Source organism: Thamnophis elegans, chromosome 1 (genome assembly GCF_009769535.1).
Source record: "Thamnophis elegans isolate rThaEle1 chromosome 1, rThaEle1.pri, whole genome shotgun sequence".
Classification (NCBI taxonomy): domain Eukaryota; kingdom Metazoa; phylum Chordata; class Lepidosauria; order Squamata; family Colubridae; genus Thamnophis; species Thamnophis elegans.
In genome coordinates this window covers 165439003-165456039 of record NC_045541.1, presented here as the reverse complement: position 1 = coordinate 165456039, position 17037 = coordinate 165439003, and the positions used below count along the sequence as shown (strand labels likewise).

Here is a 17037-nt window from a genome sequence, read left to right as displayed (position 1 = left end):
GAAACCAATGTTTTTATCTTTCAGAAATATGACTATTTGTTGGGAATTGTCTTGGGTCCAATTAACATACTTGGCAAAAGGAATCCAAATCCTTTTAGATTAAATCATTTATTCATCCGTTATATTGGACTTTCTAAGGCTTCAGATTGTTTTGATTTTAAATTCTTCAAAGCAATATCTCACTGCACTGTTTATTTTAGTCAAATAAGATGGATAATACAGTACAGCCTGGGCAAAATACCTGTAATTATTGGGATATATGTGATCTTTAGTTGAATCTTGTACAGCCTTGAGCCAGATTTCAAACTTTCATCTAACAGACTATTTCATACCTTTGTTGAAAACTCCCTCTCCCTTCTGGAGAGGCAACTTGGGGATGGGGCAGATAGCGAGACCAGAGAGTCAAAGAGCAAAATTGGATATTTCAAAGACAAAGGGCTGAAGTTATCTACATTTTCCTGGGGCCCCACTTCCTGCTTTCTTCCTTGTGGTATCCAATAAATTATTCCTGAGAAAACATGACCCCTCATGAAGACAGCAAGATGTGAAGTCCATTCAGAAATGAGTGTGTGTAACAGGGGTGTCCTCAGGGAAGGGGTAAAAAGAAAACCTCAAAATGGCAGCGACCATCATGTATTCAAAGGCTTTTTAAGTGCAAGGCAGTGCTTTGATACCAGGCGTGTAGCCACCATTTTGACTTTCTTGACCTGCTTGCGGGCACCCTGATGTTTCATGTCCTTTAGAGAAATGAGGGAGATTTAAATGAACATGGGGGATGCAAATGTTAAGTCAAGCCTTATGCTTTCTTTCCAGCTACTCACAAACAAACAAATTGGTCTGAAGAGATACGAGGTGGATGGCAGGAAGGTCCTTTTCTATTTTGATGAGGTAAGACTCCATTTATCACAGGCCTCACAAAACGTGCTCTCGTTGATCCTCTCCTGCTCATCTGAAGCCAGCATTAAGATACAAATCTCTCCTTTACCCATGAATGGAAAAAAAGAAGAGGAGGATGGTTCTGTTTGTTAAGAGCTGAGATGTTAATGATTCTTGATCCATTCTTTTGCTCTCCCTTCCCTTGGCTTCATGTGAGTGTACAAAGACCCAAGGAGTCTTAGAATTTGAGAACTGGACTGTCAGGGATATACCGGATTTAGTCCCTGGTGATTCTTTGCTTATTGATAACTTAACCCCTTAACCACCTCATGATAAATACTGGAACAATGGCTTCTCCCTGACCAAACACAGGAACCCATTTGCTAACAAAATCTAAAGTACCTCTTTGCAATTCACCCTTTTTCTTGAGCCCCTTTTTGAATTAGAAATGTTCTTGGGATCAATACTTCCCTCTAATGCTTTCCCTTAAATGGTGCTGCTGTTGTGGGGGGGGGGGAGGGAGCTCCCCAACCCTCTTGACTCAAGACCTCACAGAGTTAAATCACACCTGCAGATTCCAAGCCAGTGTATGACCTGTGTCAAGTTTATGGCCTTTCGGGAATACATTGTGGGGAAGACGGCTCCTTTGCCTATCAAGGTGTATGACTACTATGAGCCAGGTGGGTATGTGCCTCCGCAGCTATGCCTTGAGCCCTGGGCAGCCGACCCGACCCTGACAACCTGCCTTTCCTCCCTCCTGCTCTGCAGCTTTTGAAGCCACCCGTTTCTACAATGTCAGTGAATCCAGTCCTCTGTCCCGTGAGCTCTGTGATGGTCCCATGTGCAACGAGGTGGAGAGCATGGCCAGCCACTGGGTTGGTAAGTCCTGCAGCTAATGAGAAAGAAAGAGGATGGCTACACATTATTCCTTTTCCTTCTCCATGCCATCCTTCTTTCTTTTCGTCCCTTCCGGCAACACAAGATGAGTTTGGGTAGCTTCGTCCCACACTAGTCTGGGAATCTGTCCCCAGGAGTGTGAAGCGGCTTCAAGGCAGCAAATACAGATAGTCCTCAAACTTACGACCACAGTTGAGCCCAAAATTTCTGTTGCTAAGTGAAAAAATTGTTAAGTGAGTTTTGTCCCATTTTGCGACTTTCCTGGCCACATTTGTTAAGTGAATCACTGTGAATCGTTCAATTAGAACCACGGTTGTTAAGTGAATCTGCTTTCCCCATTGACTTTGCTTGTCAGAAAGTCACAAACAGGGATCACTTAATCTCAGGACACTGCAACCGTCACAAATGTCAGTCACCTGATGCAAATCACCTGACCATGGGAATGCTGCAACAGTCACAAATGTGAAGAATAGTCATAAGTCACTTTTTTCAGCGCAGTTGTAACTTCAAATGATCACTAAGTGAACTGTTGAAAGTCGAGGACTTCCTGTAATGTGCTCTGGGAGCTCATGGTACTTATTCTGCCTTTTACACCGGAAACGGTAGAAGCCTCTGAAAGATTTGCAATCCTCCCAGTGCACCTCTAACCCCTCCCGGCTGTTTCTGCAGGTTTTGTACACACCGGTCCTTGCAACAGCGTCTTTGGTTGCTTAGAGGATGGCTATTTTGAGCAGTGCCTGTGTTCCCGCGACTGTGGCTACGACGGGGAGCTGGTGTGTGGCTCAGATGGCCTAATCTATCAGAACCACTGCCAGATGGAGGTGGCCGCCTGCAGAAACAACACCCAGATCGAGCAGGTCCTCATGGCACAATGTGTGGTGGGTAAGTTCTGCGTGGCCACCCAAAAACTGGGCAAGAACATGGAAGAAACCGTGGTTGTGCAGAAGCCCCCCGAGAGGCATTGCCACAGCCTTCCTTTTGCTTCTTCTCTGCAGCTAAGAGCCCTCCAGAAGAGAAAGAAAAGCACGTTCACAGCCTCACATTTCCTGACAGGAAACAGCAGACACCAACAGGTAGGGAGATTAGCGCCAAGTGTTCCCCTTTATGCAACGGGGTTCTCTAGCCCTTGCTTTTCCCCCCCACAATTGTCTCATCCTTTCCAGATTTGTTGTGGTTAGCAAGTACTTCCCAGGAGGGAGGGATTGCTCCAGAACAGGGGTCTCCAACCTTGGCAACTTTAAGACTTGTGGACTTCAACTCCCAGAATTCCTCAGCAAAGAATAGGGCAAAGCTGGCTGAGGAATTCTGGGAGTTGAAGTCTACAAGTCTTAAAGTCGCTAAAGTTGGGAACCCCTGCTCCAAAGTATCCTTTCTCTGTTCCTTACTTCAAAAGTGAATTAAAAGTCGTTCTGCCCATCCTTGAATCTGCAGGAAACTGTAGCGGCATGAATATATTTGGCACGATTGCTATTCCCTCTCCTGACTCTATTGCAGTGGTGGGTTGCAGGCGGTACGCCCAGGTACGGGCGTACCGATGCCTGCCCGGAGCACTGGGTATCGTTCCATTCCGGTGCTCCGGAGGGCCCATCCGCCCGCCCAAGCTCCTTACCTGTATTTGAGCTCTTTGGGGCTCACAGAGTACATGGGGGCTGCACAATGCTCTGCCAAGCAGTTGGAATGCCATGGAGGTTCACGGAGGCATCGCAAGAGATTCATGTAGTTGACACCGGGCCCCGTTGCAACCGTACGAGAAAAGATGGCTGCAGGCCTGACACTGTACAAGGCGTTGGAACAAGGGCGGGGGGAGGCCTTACTTTGACACCAGTTTGGGTACAGATGCTGAGCTTATTTTATTCTTGGGCTGCGGCCAGATGAAGTCAACCTCAGGAGCCAAGAAGGAAGTCAACCTCTGTGATCAAGAAATGTTTGTGTTTTTATGAGTAATAAGCAAGTGAGAAAACTCAATCCATCTTTAGATTACTGTGGTTTAACAGTGTTTCTTAGTGATGCAAAGAAATAGAGGACTGACTGGAATTAGAAACTGCTGCTTCTCCCCCCCCCCCGAACTTAATCTACTTTTCCCCCATTTTCTTGAACCTCTTTTTAATGTACCTCACAGATGAAAGTCCCTCCCTTCAGTTGGACTTCTCCTACTACTCCTATGAATATGAGGCAGACCCTTACACTTCTGAAGGAGACGCTTTTGAACTGACAACAGCAAGCGGCACAGAGGCGCAAGATAACGGCAGATACCCAAGAGCTGCTGTGAACACTGGGAAGTGAATGGTGAGAGGTTCAATGGGGGCCTTGTGTGTGTGTTGGGGGACCAGTAGTTCTCCGCTCTGTTTCCACTTCACAGTTTTCTCTTTTTCTTCCTTTCATGTTTCCTTTTTTTCCTGTAGAAAACTCCTTCCTTTCAGTCTAGCAGAGCCAACTCCACAAGGGATCCAGGCCATTTTATTGTTCTGTGTCTTGCTGACAAAGGAAGATGGAGCTCCGTCTTGCCCTTCCCATGGCTCTCACAGTAGCCTCCTTGCCGCTTTCCCACTTGTGTTGCACAAGCTACATAGGGCAAGCTGGAATCCAGACCCTCTTTTTGGAGTTGCTCATCCCCAGTGGGCCTGCATCATTCGAATTGACTCCTGTCTTCCAACCCACTCTGCCCTAGTTGTGAGTGGAGAAAGGATGGCACCGTTGATCTCTATGACCCGGGCAGCCCCATTGCAACCAAAGCACAAGAGTTCCAGGTCATTTGTTTAGTGCATCATATTACTGCACCCCTCTGTCACTCCACCCCACCCACCACCCCCTTAGCCTGGAGGGAGGATGAAGAGCTTGGACAGAACAAGTTTCCTCTGTTCAAAGGTTGGTGTTGGTGGGATAGGAATTGGCTTTCCGGTCTCACCTTATCTTCCCTTCCCGATTATCCTTCCTCCACTGTATGGAAAGAAAAGCATGCGTCCACCTCATATTTTCCAGAGCACTGGAGCTGATCCACTTCTACCTTCTTCCCCCTCTAAACTTCTCAACCATGGATGGTAAACGTGTAGCTTTCCAGATGTTGCTCATTACAAACTCTGCACTCCCGGCCAACTTGGCTAGAGCTGATGAATTCTAAGATTTGTAGTTTGCAAACATCTGCGGCTACAGCTTCCCCTCCTGTTTTACATCGTCCATGAGTGATGGCAAAATAAGCTATTTATAAATTTGAAGGAGGTCAGAGAATATTTTCTAAGGGAATGGAAGTTCGAGAACTACTACTGCCAGCCCCGGTTCTTCTGCAATGCAGATATGCCAGCCTTGATGAACCGTTTTCAAAAATATAAGCTGTACCCAATATTTATTGTAAAACAAACATTTTTATTTACCCCAAATGATCGTCAAATAGAACCAGGTTGACGTGGTGACCCCAATCTTGACATATTTTTTTTATCTCTGCTCATTGGGCTTATCTGCTCTTGCCCACTGTACATCTAGGCAGATACCTGTTTGTTCATTCCAAGTGCTCAGTAGAAGAGCCTGTTCCCCACTTGCTTAGGCATTGCAGGGGTACAATTTGCTTTTATGGTTCGGCACAATCCTTTAGTGAATTGGAGCATCCAGGGGGTGGGTGGGATGGGAGAAGAAGTTTGATTTAGATACTGATAAAATATTTTATTAAAAATCGATTTTTAAAACAGTTGTGACTCCTTCTGGTTTCTTCCTGAGGTAATAGTTTACCTCAGGGGTCTGAGGTAAATCCAGGAACAGAAAGCATAAGAATAATGAAGACTCAATCAGCAACAAACTTATTTTTGGAAGTTTTCTTCCATTTATTATTACTTGGACTTTCCCAAATCCATACAGTTAATTCACAAAATAAAGGGAAGAACTATCTGCTACACAAGACTTCAGAATTAATGAGGAACATAATTAGGCTTCTTGGACGTTGGAAGGGAGCTGAGATTGGGCAGGTTTTATCCAGCTATATTGTTTTAAGAACTCCAAGAACATATTGACTGTTAGTTGCTTCCTCAAAGAAAAAATCTTGGTAAGAAAGACCATGAAAAGTCCCTGCAGGCCTCCTTTCTGCTTTCCTTTCCTTCAAAGTACCATGAAGACAATCTCTCCTTCACCCAGGACAATGGAAGTGATGGAAGTTCTTTGAAGGCAGCGTTTCTTTTGAGGTCTTCATGGACACAGCAGAATCCTTCCGGTGACCAAAGAGTCCCCTCTTCACATTTAACCTGAATTCTTCCGAAACATAATAGTAAATGAAGGGGTCAACGCAGCTATTGCAGGTGCTCAAGGCTAGGCTGCCCATGTAGGCCACGTAGACCGTCCCGTCCCTCCGGAAGCAGGAGTGGGAATGGTGAAGGAGTAACAGGATATGGCTTGGGCTATAAAAGGCCACGACTGAGATAAGCATGAGGGCTGTCAGCTTGGCAGCCAAAGCATACTTTTCACCACTGCCCAACAAGACCCGGAGTGTAACCCCACAGCTGAAGACCATGATGAGGAGAGGAGTTAGGAAGCCACAGGCAATGAGGATGATGAAGTAATAGTAGTAACGATGCTCTTCCTCTTCCCATGGCTGGACGTCGTGGCATAGAGTCTGCTCCGTCTTATAGAGTGGGAAGGACTGGCGGGAGACAGTCAGAGGCAGGGTGAGGAGGACAGCCACCACCCAAACTACAGCACAGGTGCCCATGGCAAAGGCATTGCTGCGGAAGGAACGGGCGAAGAACGGGTGGGCTACAGCAAGGTAGCGGTCCATGCTGATGCAGGCAAGCAAAATAATGGAGCAGTACATGTTCCCGTAGAAGGCCATGGTGGTAAAGCGGCACATGGCCTCCCCAAAGGGCCAGTGGTTGCCCAAGAAGTAGTAAGAGATCTTCAGGGGAAGCAGCAGGCATAATAAGAGATCGGCAGTTGCTAAATTGATCAGGAAAATGGTGGAGGGCAGTTTCTCCACCCGTGTGGTGAGCACCCAGAGGGCCAGAGCATTGGCAGGGAGTCCAATGAGGAAGATGAGTGTGTAAAAAGATGGGAGGACTACGACGGTGAGCGTGCCATTGAGTAAACCATGCGAATCTTTCGAGATTCTCAGGAAAGTAGTGTTGTTCTCAGTGATCGTCTCTCCTGGGATGCTGCGAGGGCACAGGCCATTCTGTGGCTCTCCTTGAGACTCATCGGTTCCATTTACACTATAATCTAACAATAGAAGGAATCCAGTCAGTGATTCTAATTATGAGTCCCCAGTCCACCTCCAGCCTTCATTCCCATCTACTTTAAAAAAGCAAGTCCCTTGTAGGTGTACCTCCCTTCTCCCCTCCCCCTCTTTTTAGGGACTCTCTGAGCCTTTCTTTCGGTTTCTGATTCCTGAGATTGCATGGACTTCCGGTTTTCTTGGCAAGAGTGCCTGCTTCCTAGGGCTGGGAGAGAAGGTCACTGAGTTAGCAGTCTCCTGGTTTCTAATCTCGTGTCTTTAACCACTACACCAAACTGTCTCTCTCCTCTCCTTTGAATCGTGGAATCGACTGGAAAGATCTGGCAATCGCTGTGCAGCACCCCTGAGAGCAATCTAGATCCTGCTTAACCTACTGTATGAAGTGTTCGGATTGCTACTGTCCACTTGTTTATACTACTAGGATGTTTCTCGTATTATTCAGCTGACATCTGCTTGTTTGGCAGTCCTTCAAATGTTTGAAGATTGTTATTGCATTGCTTTAATTTGTTTTTCCGACCTAAAACATGCAGCTTTTCATAAGGTTTCCTTCCCTTCCTGACTATGGGGCCAATCATATTCTAGATAGCCATTAAAATGTGGCATTATTCCAGGAGCATTTTTTAAAACAATCATGTCACATTGCTGGCTCATATTCAGTTTTTTTGACCAATTTAAGGGGTCAATTCTTTTCATACAAAACTAGGACTTATTTCTCCATCTTATCTGTACTCTTTCTTGTACTTAAGACTTCCTACTTGCATTTGTTTTCATCCTGCTGATTTTGACTGCAAATTATCCACCCTTTGTTTTTCTACACAACATTTGGCTCCCCATCCTAGCTTCAGGAAATTTGCAGAAGTAATGTATAATAATGTTGAATGCCATAGAACTAACAACAGTGTCTTGATACTCTGTACACAAGATCTCTCTCATTGGATCCATTAAAGCAACAGGAAATGGTTCTTCAACTAGCTGTTTATATTTCATTAACCAACTGTGTTTTGTATATCAGAGCTAGGGAAGAAGCTCATGCCATCAAAATAAGCTTGCAAATAACTCAAGGGAAGCAAGTATTTTCCTCTTCTAAACTTTCCTTTGGATTGTGGCTCTTGACTGCAGTCATTCTGACAATTTCTTTTCTAAGGGATGCTTTTAACTTTTTTTCTCCAGCTTCCAAAGGAAGTAGGAGGAATAGCTAAGGATGTGATGACATCAACACAGCATGCAAAATATTGGCTTGCTTTCACATTTTAGAGAGTTACAGCGTCTTAGCAAGCAATTTTTTTTCCCCAGGGTGATACTTTAAAAATATTGTGTCACAATCCTGGAAGGCTTTGGTGGCTGCAAATCTGGAACTGTCTGCCCCACTGTCAAAGGGGCAGGAAATCTCTGCCCCATTTGATATTCCTGAGCTACAAGTAGCTACACAGCTGCAAGATTTATAAGACCTTAGGCTATTAAACAAGGATTTCTGGGTTTTTCAAGCCATAGAATGGGTTGGGTTTCTTTTTAAACCCTCCTTTGGAAGCCCTCATGAGAAAGTAAAGATCTAGTGATAGGAAATATGCTTTGTTTGAGTGGGAAAAACTTTTGTTCTTAGCATTTCAATGGAACTCTATAGAGATCTCACAGAATCCTAGGATTCTGGACTTCAAAAAGTCCTATAAACAATGCAATTCCTTGAGGAGGTTAAATAAAAATGCCTGGCCATCTACTTTGCCCTTGAGGCATCCTAAAGAGAGCTGTGGCACAACTGGATGTTATCTTTAACAGAACTCTGAAAGGGTCCTTAATGAAAAATTTAAAACCCTGAAACAGAGTCAAATCCCCACAACCATCACCCCGAACCCCTTGGTTCCTCAGGCCAGTCGGTCCTGCTCCAAAGGTTCTGTCTTTGCCCTTCAGGCTCTTGCAAGCTAAATGGGGTTGGGGAGATTTGGCTTCTTACCATCATAATCAGCAACTCCTGCAGTCGACACCTTCCAGCAGCACACAAGCAGCAATGGCAAGAAATATCCCCTGGTCCCAGTGTCGCCCAGTGACATCCTGTGAGTTGTCAGCAAGAGTGTTTCACTGTGCGGTGAGGAGTCAGGCAACATCCCATTTCCTGCCTTGACAGCTCTTAAGTTCAGAAAACATCATGTTCCTCCTACCCGCCTCTTCTGGGAGTGGTTGGATGGTGGGGGCTCCTTTTACAGCAAGCCATGCCAGGGAGAAAGTACGTGTCTCAGTGACACAATCCTTCCCCTGACAGAAGTTAAAAGAGAGGAGGGAAGACCCAAACCAGGATTGGTCTGGTCTGTCTCAAGGGACTGCTCCATAACAAAAGGGACCCATTGGATCTAACCCATTTAGCCATAAAAGCATAAAGCAGAGGTGTCCAAATGTGGCCCCTTGAAGAGTGGTGGACTTCAATCCCCAGAATTCCCCAGCCAGCACGAGCTATAAATATGAGCAAGTTGCTGGCTGGGGGAATTCTGGGAGTTGAAGTCCACCACAATCTTTTAAGTGGCCAAGTTTGGACACCTCTGGCATAAAGTGACCATCTGGCCTGGCTAGCAGTCCAGGAAAGCCATTTATTTTCCCAGAGATTCTTCTCTGTTATCTGTAGATGCCGTCACTCTGCCCGCTTTCTCATCAAGGCTTCAGGTCTGTGGAACCTCAAAATAAATATAGAGGACCAGGTAGGACTTTGAGTTGTCCGAACCAAAACTGAGTCGTTGCTGAAAAAGGAGTGGGCTTCTTAATCTTTGAAATTGGGCTTCCCACCAACCTGACCTTTTGCCTTCCGCAACCTCCCTGCTGTTTACTCAAGGTCACTCAAGATGTCTTTGACATACACAAACATTCGGATGGCTGCTGCAATATCCTCTGCTTCTCCTGATAACTGTCAGGAAATAACGTCATGGTGGGGCGAATGAGAAGGAAGAGGGCGGAACAGGATATCCCTGTGCAGATAAGGCCCGCCTCAGCTCCATCCATCTGCAAATAGCACAGCTACGAGAACATGTCCGAGGGGGAGGAGAGAAGCCTGATGTGAGCGTGGAACTTCCCGCTTGTGGAATTAGAACATAGCATAACAGGGTTGGAAGGGACCTAATCTAGTCCAACTCCCCATTAAAGCAGGAGACCCCCATAGCCTTCCAGACAAACAGTGTCTTCTTGTCTCCAGTGTCTTCTTCAAAACCTCCAGTGTCAGAGCCCACACAACTTCTGGAGCCCACACAATACAATACAATAGCAGAGTTGGAAAGGACCTTGGAGGTCTTCTAGTCCAACCCCCTGCCTAAGCAGGAAACCCTATACCGTTTCAGACACAACCTCTGGAAGCAAACCGTTTCATTGATTAAATGTTCTGTCAGGAAACTTCTCATTAGTTCTAAGTTGGATCTCTAATGATCTTCCACCCATTACTTCTTGTCCTGCCCTCAGGACTTCACAAAGAGGGAGTCAAGTTACTCTTCGAAGCATCTGCCCCTCATGTACTTTGAAGAATAAGTTGACTCTCTTTGTGGCAGCCCCTAATGTACAGGAGTCAAGCTCGCTGCATCACATTGATGTCACGTGACATATTGCAATGTGGTTTTTTTTGCCTTTGTGGAGCTGGGGTGGGTGGAGCCTGTGCGTGTCCCGTGGGCTGCCAGTTTGACACCCCTGCCTTAAACTACAGGAAGACTTCTAACATATCATCCCTAGTTCTTCATTAGACTAGGCACACCTAGTTCCCTCAGTCATTTGTCATATGGTTTAGCCTCCAGACCTCTTATCATCTTTATTGCTCTCTGCATTCTTTCTAAGGTGCCAATATCTTTTTTGTACTGTGGTGACCAGAATTGGATGCAATATTCCAAATATGGCCTTACCAGGGCAGCATGAAGCGGTACTATCACTTCATGTCATCTTGAAAGTATCCCTTTGTTGATTCAACCCAGGACCACATTAGCCTTTTTGGCAGGTGCAGAGGCCTAACATATTGCCTCTGGGCAAGCACCATTGCAGCGGTGCTAGATTCCCCAAAGAAAGAGAAATAACAAGGGTACAGCTGCGTTAAAAATGGCCAACATCTTATGACACTTCACTGAGATCTTAAGATTTGACTCCTGAGATTTTTGCAATTTAATTTTGGTAGTCAGTGGCATTGGCTTAGGGCAGGGGTCGGCAAACATAAACAGCCACAAAGGTCCTAACCGGAAGCCCCCTGTTCAATTCTGGACCTGACCGGAAGTTCAGTTCCCCCACCATAGAGTTTCCTCCTAGTGCGGCATACTTTTTCCTCTACCTGTCATAACCGAAAGCCCTATCAATTGTGGAGACAACGGGAAAACCCTCCCTTTGCCATAAGGTCTTCTCCTGGCGCACTGTGCTTTTCCCCCCCCCCCCCGAAGCTCCTCTCAAAATTGTGGTGACGGAGTCGCAGCAGAGGGAGGAAAGAGCCACATGCGGCTCCAGAGCTGCAGTTTGCTGACCCCTGGCTTAGGGGCACCCTAGTACCAAGAAGCTACAGATATTTACATATATTACATACCAATTGTAATACTCCCTTTTGAGTTAAGCAGAGTTTAGTACGAGCCAATGAAATTAAAGGTCTGAGAGATAAAAAATAAAAGGACATGAAACTAGCCTACATCAACACTATTCAGCATTTTTCTCCTTTTCTTTTTCTTTCCTTGCCAACCATCCTTTTTTCATCGCATTGATAGCACTGCTTTATTCATAGTCTTTTGCTTTTTAAATTTCTTAACTCTACATTTTTAGGAACTTATCAACAGTATCCAGGCCACAACTTTCTCAATCTTCTCTTTAGCCTCTTCACTTTGTCTTTATTATTTTCAATGGAATTTAATGTTTCTCCTGGTATATCCATCTTTCACTTGCTTTGAGATGGGGAGCAATACACTTGCCTACATAACCGTTATTGCTTCATTCAATATTTATTCCTTACAACACATTAACCACCACTTTCCTACTAAATTTTGTACATATGAAACCATCCCCACCCATTTCCTCATCTTTTGTAAACACCCTACCAAGAGAGACAAATTCACACACTTAGACTTAGTCTAACTTTATTGTCACTTTGCACGTACACTAATCGGCATACATTCAAATGTAGATTTGTTGCATACAGCTCTCAAAGGGTTACCACCTCTAATATACACTACGTAGACATGGCAAAATAAATAATTACAAAGTTATTCATACATCTACTGGATTTGCTTTCCCATTTATAAATAGCTTGCAATTATTCTCTGTCAAACCCAACAATGTCTATCTTCAGTACATTTTCACATCCACATTTCTTGTTACACTACACTTTCTAAAATTTGTTCCTTCAGTTCTTCTGCTTTGACTATCCCAATAAAAGAAAATATATACAATACAATACAATAGCAGAGTTGGAAGGGACTTTGGAGGTCTTCTAGTCCAACCCCCTGCCTAGGCAGGAAACCCTGTACCATTCCAGACAAATGGCTATCCAACATCTTCTTAAAGACTTGCAAGGTTGGGGCATTCACAATTTCTGGAGGCAAGTTGTTCCACTGATTAATTGTTCTAACTGTTAGGAAATTTCTCCTCAGTTCTAAGTTGCTTCTCTCCTTGATTAGTTTCCAACCATTGCTTCTTGTTCTACCCTCAGGTGCCTTGGAGAATAGCTTGACTCCCTCTTCTTTGTGGCAGCCCCTAAGATATTGGAACACTGCTATCATGTCTCCCCTGGTCCTTCTTTTCATTAAACTAGACATACCCAGTTCCTGCAACCGTTCTTCATATGTTTTAGTCTCCAGTCCCCTAATCATCTTTGTTGCTCTTCTCTGCACTCTTTCTAGAGTCTCCACATCTTTTTTACATCGTGGCAACCAAAACTGAATGCAGTATTCCAAGTGTGGCCTTACCAAGGCATTATAAAGTGGTATTAACACTTCACGTGATCTTGATTCTCTCCCTTTGTTTATGAAGCCTAGAACTGTGTTGGCTTTTTTGGCAGTTGCTGCACACTGCTGGCTCATATTTAAATGGTTGTCCACTAGGACTCCAAGATCCCTCTCACAGTTACTATTATTGAGCAAGGTACCATCTATAATGTACCTGTGCATTTCTTTTTTCTTGCCTAAATGTAGAACCTTACTCTTTTCACCATTGAATTTCATTTTATTAGATAGTGCCCAATGTTCAAGTTTGTCAAGATCCTTCTGTATCTTTAGCCTATCTTCTGGAGTGTTGGCTATTCCTGCCAGCTTGGTGTCATCTGCAAATTTGATGAGTTCCCCATTTATTCCCTCATCCAAATCATTGATGAAGATGTTGAAGAGTACTGGGCTTAAAACAGAGCCTTGGGGTACTCCACTGCATGCTTCTCTCCATGTAGATGCAGTTCCATTGAGTACTACATGTTGAGTGCGGTTGGTCAGCCAGTTACGAATCCATCTGGTGGTGATGCTGTCTAACCCACATTCTTCTACTTTATCCAGTAGTAGGTTATGGTCTACTTTATCAAATAAAGTCCAAGTAAACTATATTGATGGCATTCCTCTGGTCCACTAATTTTGTCACTTTGTCAAAGAATGCAATAAGATTAGTCTGACATCAATCCTGTTCTAGGATCGATATAGCCTGGTTGACACCAGAAATTGGGGACTTGATTAAGCAAGCAGCAATTGAGGTCAACACCTGGGCCGATCATAATCCACTCTTATTGGTGTGGAAAGGAGTAAGGCAGGGGAGGAAGAGAAGGTGGATGATGAATACAGAGATAGTGAAAGAACAAGAATTTCAGCAAATGTTTAAAAGGGAAATGAGGTTTTTTTTTTTAAGAAAATAGGAAGGGAGTAACTCCACAAATACTTTGGGATACGGCCAAGGCTTATATGAGAGGCCTAGCTATTAAATATACAACAGGCACACAGAGGAAAAAATTAGAAGAGAGGGCAAAATGGGTAGCTAAATTGGAGGTGGTAGAAAAAGCCTTGCAACAGGACCCACTAGATGATAGGAAAAAAGAAGAAATGGCTAGAATTAAGCACAGGATCTCTCTTCTAGACCAGGAGGATGTTGCTCGGAAACTTAGGGGGATTAAGCAAAACTTTTTTGAGCATGCTAACAAACCGGGTCGTTGGCTCTCTTATAGACTTCGGAAAGAAAGAGAGAGCAGACGTATAGCTCAACTGCAGAATAGTAAAGGGGAATTAGTAGAAACCAAGGGGGAGAAACAGGAAATTATCCAAGGTTTTTTTCAGCAACTATATAGTAGGGAAGAAATTTCTGAGGACCAAATTGAGGAATTTTTAGACAATGCAAATCTACCCAAGATCTCAAATGAAGTAAAAGGGGTACTGAACCAAAAGATAACAATAGATGAATTAGAAAAGACAGTTAAAAAAATGGAAAACAACAAAACTCCTGGCATGGATGGTTTGCCAGTTGAAATCTATAAATCTTTTTTGGAAATCTTAGGACAAGAGATGATAGTAATATTTAATGCTGTCTTGACAGATTCTATCGCACTGAAATCATATAGGCTGAGGCCTATATAACCCTTTTGCCTAAAGGGGGAGCTGACCGTACCCAAATTAAAAACTATAGGCCCATTTCACTTTTGAATGTGGATTATAAAATCTTTGCAGCTATACTGGCAGATAGACTTAAATTCTTCCTTAATAAATTTATACACCCTGATCAGAACGGCTTCCTGCCGTCAAGGCATTTGAAAGATAATGTTAGAATTATTTTGGATGCCTTAGAATATTATGAAGCTCGGCCGGATAAACAAGTGGCCTTTATGTTTCTTGACGCACAAAAGGCTTTTGATCGGGTAAATTGGAAGTTTATGTTGTCACAATTAGAATATATGAAGTTTGGAGAAAACTTCTTAAATGCAATTCGGGCAATTTATGTACGACAAACCGCGACATTATTGGTAAATGGAGAAGAGGCGGGTGATATTGAGATTGGTAAAGGCACAAGACAAGGATGCCCGTTATCCCCCCTACTGTTTATCCTCACATTAGAACCCCTTCTTAGAATAGTGAGGAGTGATACACAAATTAAAGGGTTACGAGCTAAAGCTCAGGAATTTAAGGTCCAGGCTTTCGCCGATGACCTTGTTTTTATCCTGGAGGATCCTATGGCTTCTGGGATACAACTTTTACGTAAAATAGAGGAGTATGGCAGGATAGCGGGGCTACGTATAAACAAAGAGAAAACAAAACTGTTAATTAAGAATATGACTCTGAACCAGAAAAGGAAAGTACAAAGCCTGTTAGGGATTAACATGGCCCATAAAATACAATACTTGGGAATTTGGCTGACGGAGAGATGTTCCTCTATCAAGGTAGATAACTATATGAAATTGCTACAGCAGGTATCTAAAGATATGACTAATTGGAGTGGTAAACAACTGTCTTTGATGGGCAGGATTGTGACAGTTAAGACATATGTATTACCAAAATTTTTGTTTCTGTTTCAAACAGCACCAACTAAATTGGACAAATTTTTTTAAAAATCTTTGGAGACAATAGTGGCTCGATTTATATGTCAAGGCAAGAAAGCACGAATTAAAGCCCAAATATTGCAAAAACGTAGAGAACTGGGAGGCTTTGGAGTACCTAACTGGGAAGCATACTATAATGCAGCAATTATAACATGGGTGAAGGATTGGGTGATGTTGAATAGAAGGCGCCTATTAGCTATAGAGGGACATGACCTCCCCCAGGGATGGCATGCCTCCCTCTGGCAAGAAAGAGACCCCCCCCCATAGGTACTTCATGGGACATTATATTCGGAAGATTTTGATGGGGGTCTGGGAAAAGATGAGGAAAAAATACTATCTTAGGGTTCCATGCTGGTTGGCACCGTTAGAGGCCTTAACGCATCCCAGTGTATTTAATTGGACAAGAAACATAACATATAAAGACATTATGACAGAAGATGGCAACATGAAAACAAAGATGGAATTAGAGCAGCAGGGCAGGAATTTGGAATGGTGGGAATATTTACAGGTTAGAAATAGGTTTAAAAGCGATGAGGTACGGTTTGGGATCTACCCAAACCCTCAGGGGCTAGATAAGATTTTGTTTGGCGGAGACAAGAAAATGTTATCGAAGATTTATCAATTTTTGACCTGCCAAGATGCTAATGAAGAGATGGACAAAAGCCTTCTAATAGCATGGGAGAGAAACTTTGGCTATGAGATTGAAATGGGCAAATGGTGGGATCTATGGAGTAAGACCATTAAACTTACAATATCTACAGCATTCAAAGAAAACATATACAAGATGGTTTATAGGTGGCACTTCCCCCCCAACGAGGTTAGCCAAAATGTTTCCTGGGTTATCTCCACTGTGTTGGAAATGTGGAAGAAAGGATGGCACATTCTACCATATTTGGTGGTCCTGTACTGAGGCCACGAAATACTGGAGAAGGATTAAAAAATGGCTAAAAGAGGTTACCGGGGCAAGCATGGAATGGAGACCCGAGAACCTTCTGCTAAGCATTAAACCAGAAAACATGAGCAATTCAATATGGCATTTGAGCCTACATATAATTGTGGCCGCAAGAATAACTTATGCACAATTTTGGAAATCCACTACCATACCGTCGGAAGATGCTATAATTAAAAAGATCTATGAATGTGCAGAAATGGACAGAATGACGGGTTGGCTGAGGGACAAAGGAGAAACGAAACATTACCTTAGCTGGAACTTATGGTATATGTGGGCGACAAGGAGAACAGCAGGGACTTAAAACGGGGAAAGTTAAAAGCGAACATGGGTATTGTAATAGATCCCTGAATTTTGTAATGAGAAGATGTGGCTTAGAGACCTAACAATGAGGGGGGAAAAAAGTTGGGCTGTGAATGACTGTCACCGCAGGGGGGGGGGAGGGGGGTTGTATGTTTAAAATTGTATTTGTATTTGTATGTTTTACTCTTTAAAAATGTATAACTAATAAAGATTTATTTTTAAAAAAAAGATTAGTCTGGCATGATCTGTTTTTGACGAGCCCATGTTGGCTTTTGGCTATTACTTTGTTTACTTCTAGGTGTTCGCTAATTCATT

At 43.7% G+C, this 17037-nt stretch overlaps 2 protein-coding genes across 2 annotated transcripts in view; one reads left to right on the top strand and one right to left on the bottom strand.

Moving 5' to 3' along the window:
• The window catches only part of CPAMD8 (C3 and PZP like alpha-2-macroglobulin domain containing 8), a 70929-nt gene extending 65268 nt beyond the window's left edge, over window positions 1-5661 (top strand). The window contains exons 37-43 of the mRNA XM_032238149.1: window positions 814-888; window positions 1451-1556; window positions 1645-1755; window positions 2443-2655; window positions 2769-2846; window positions 3893-4059; window positions 4176-5661. Of these exons, the coding sequence (XP_032094040.1) occupies window positions 814-888; window positions 1451-1556; window positions 1645-1755; window positions 2443-2655; window positions 2769-2846; window positions 3893-4056 (747 nt within the window). The 3' untranslated portion in view covers window positions 4057-4059; window positions 4176-5661. The remainder of the gene's footprint in view (window positions 1-813; window positions 889-1450; window positions 1557-1644; window positions 1756-2442; window positions 2656-2768; window positions 2847-3892; window positions 4060-4175) is intronic.
• A 90-nt stretch (window positions 5662-5751) lies between these two features.
• F2RL3 (F2R like thrombin or trypsin receptor 3) lies at window positions 5752-9394 on the bottom strand. The gene is made up of 2 exons (XM_032238137.1): window positions 8931-9394; window positions 5752-6966 (listed from the first exon to the last, which is right to left on the bottom strand). Exons 1-2 carry the CDS (start codon window positions 9079-9081, stop codon window positions 5885-5887), a joined length of 1233 nt encoding a protein of 410 aa, XP_032094028.1. The 5' UTR covers window positions 9082-9394; the 3' UTR covers window positions 5752-5884.
• Between the last annotated feature and the right edge of the window lie 7643 nt (window positions 9395-17037).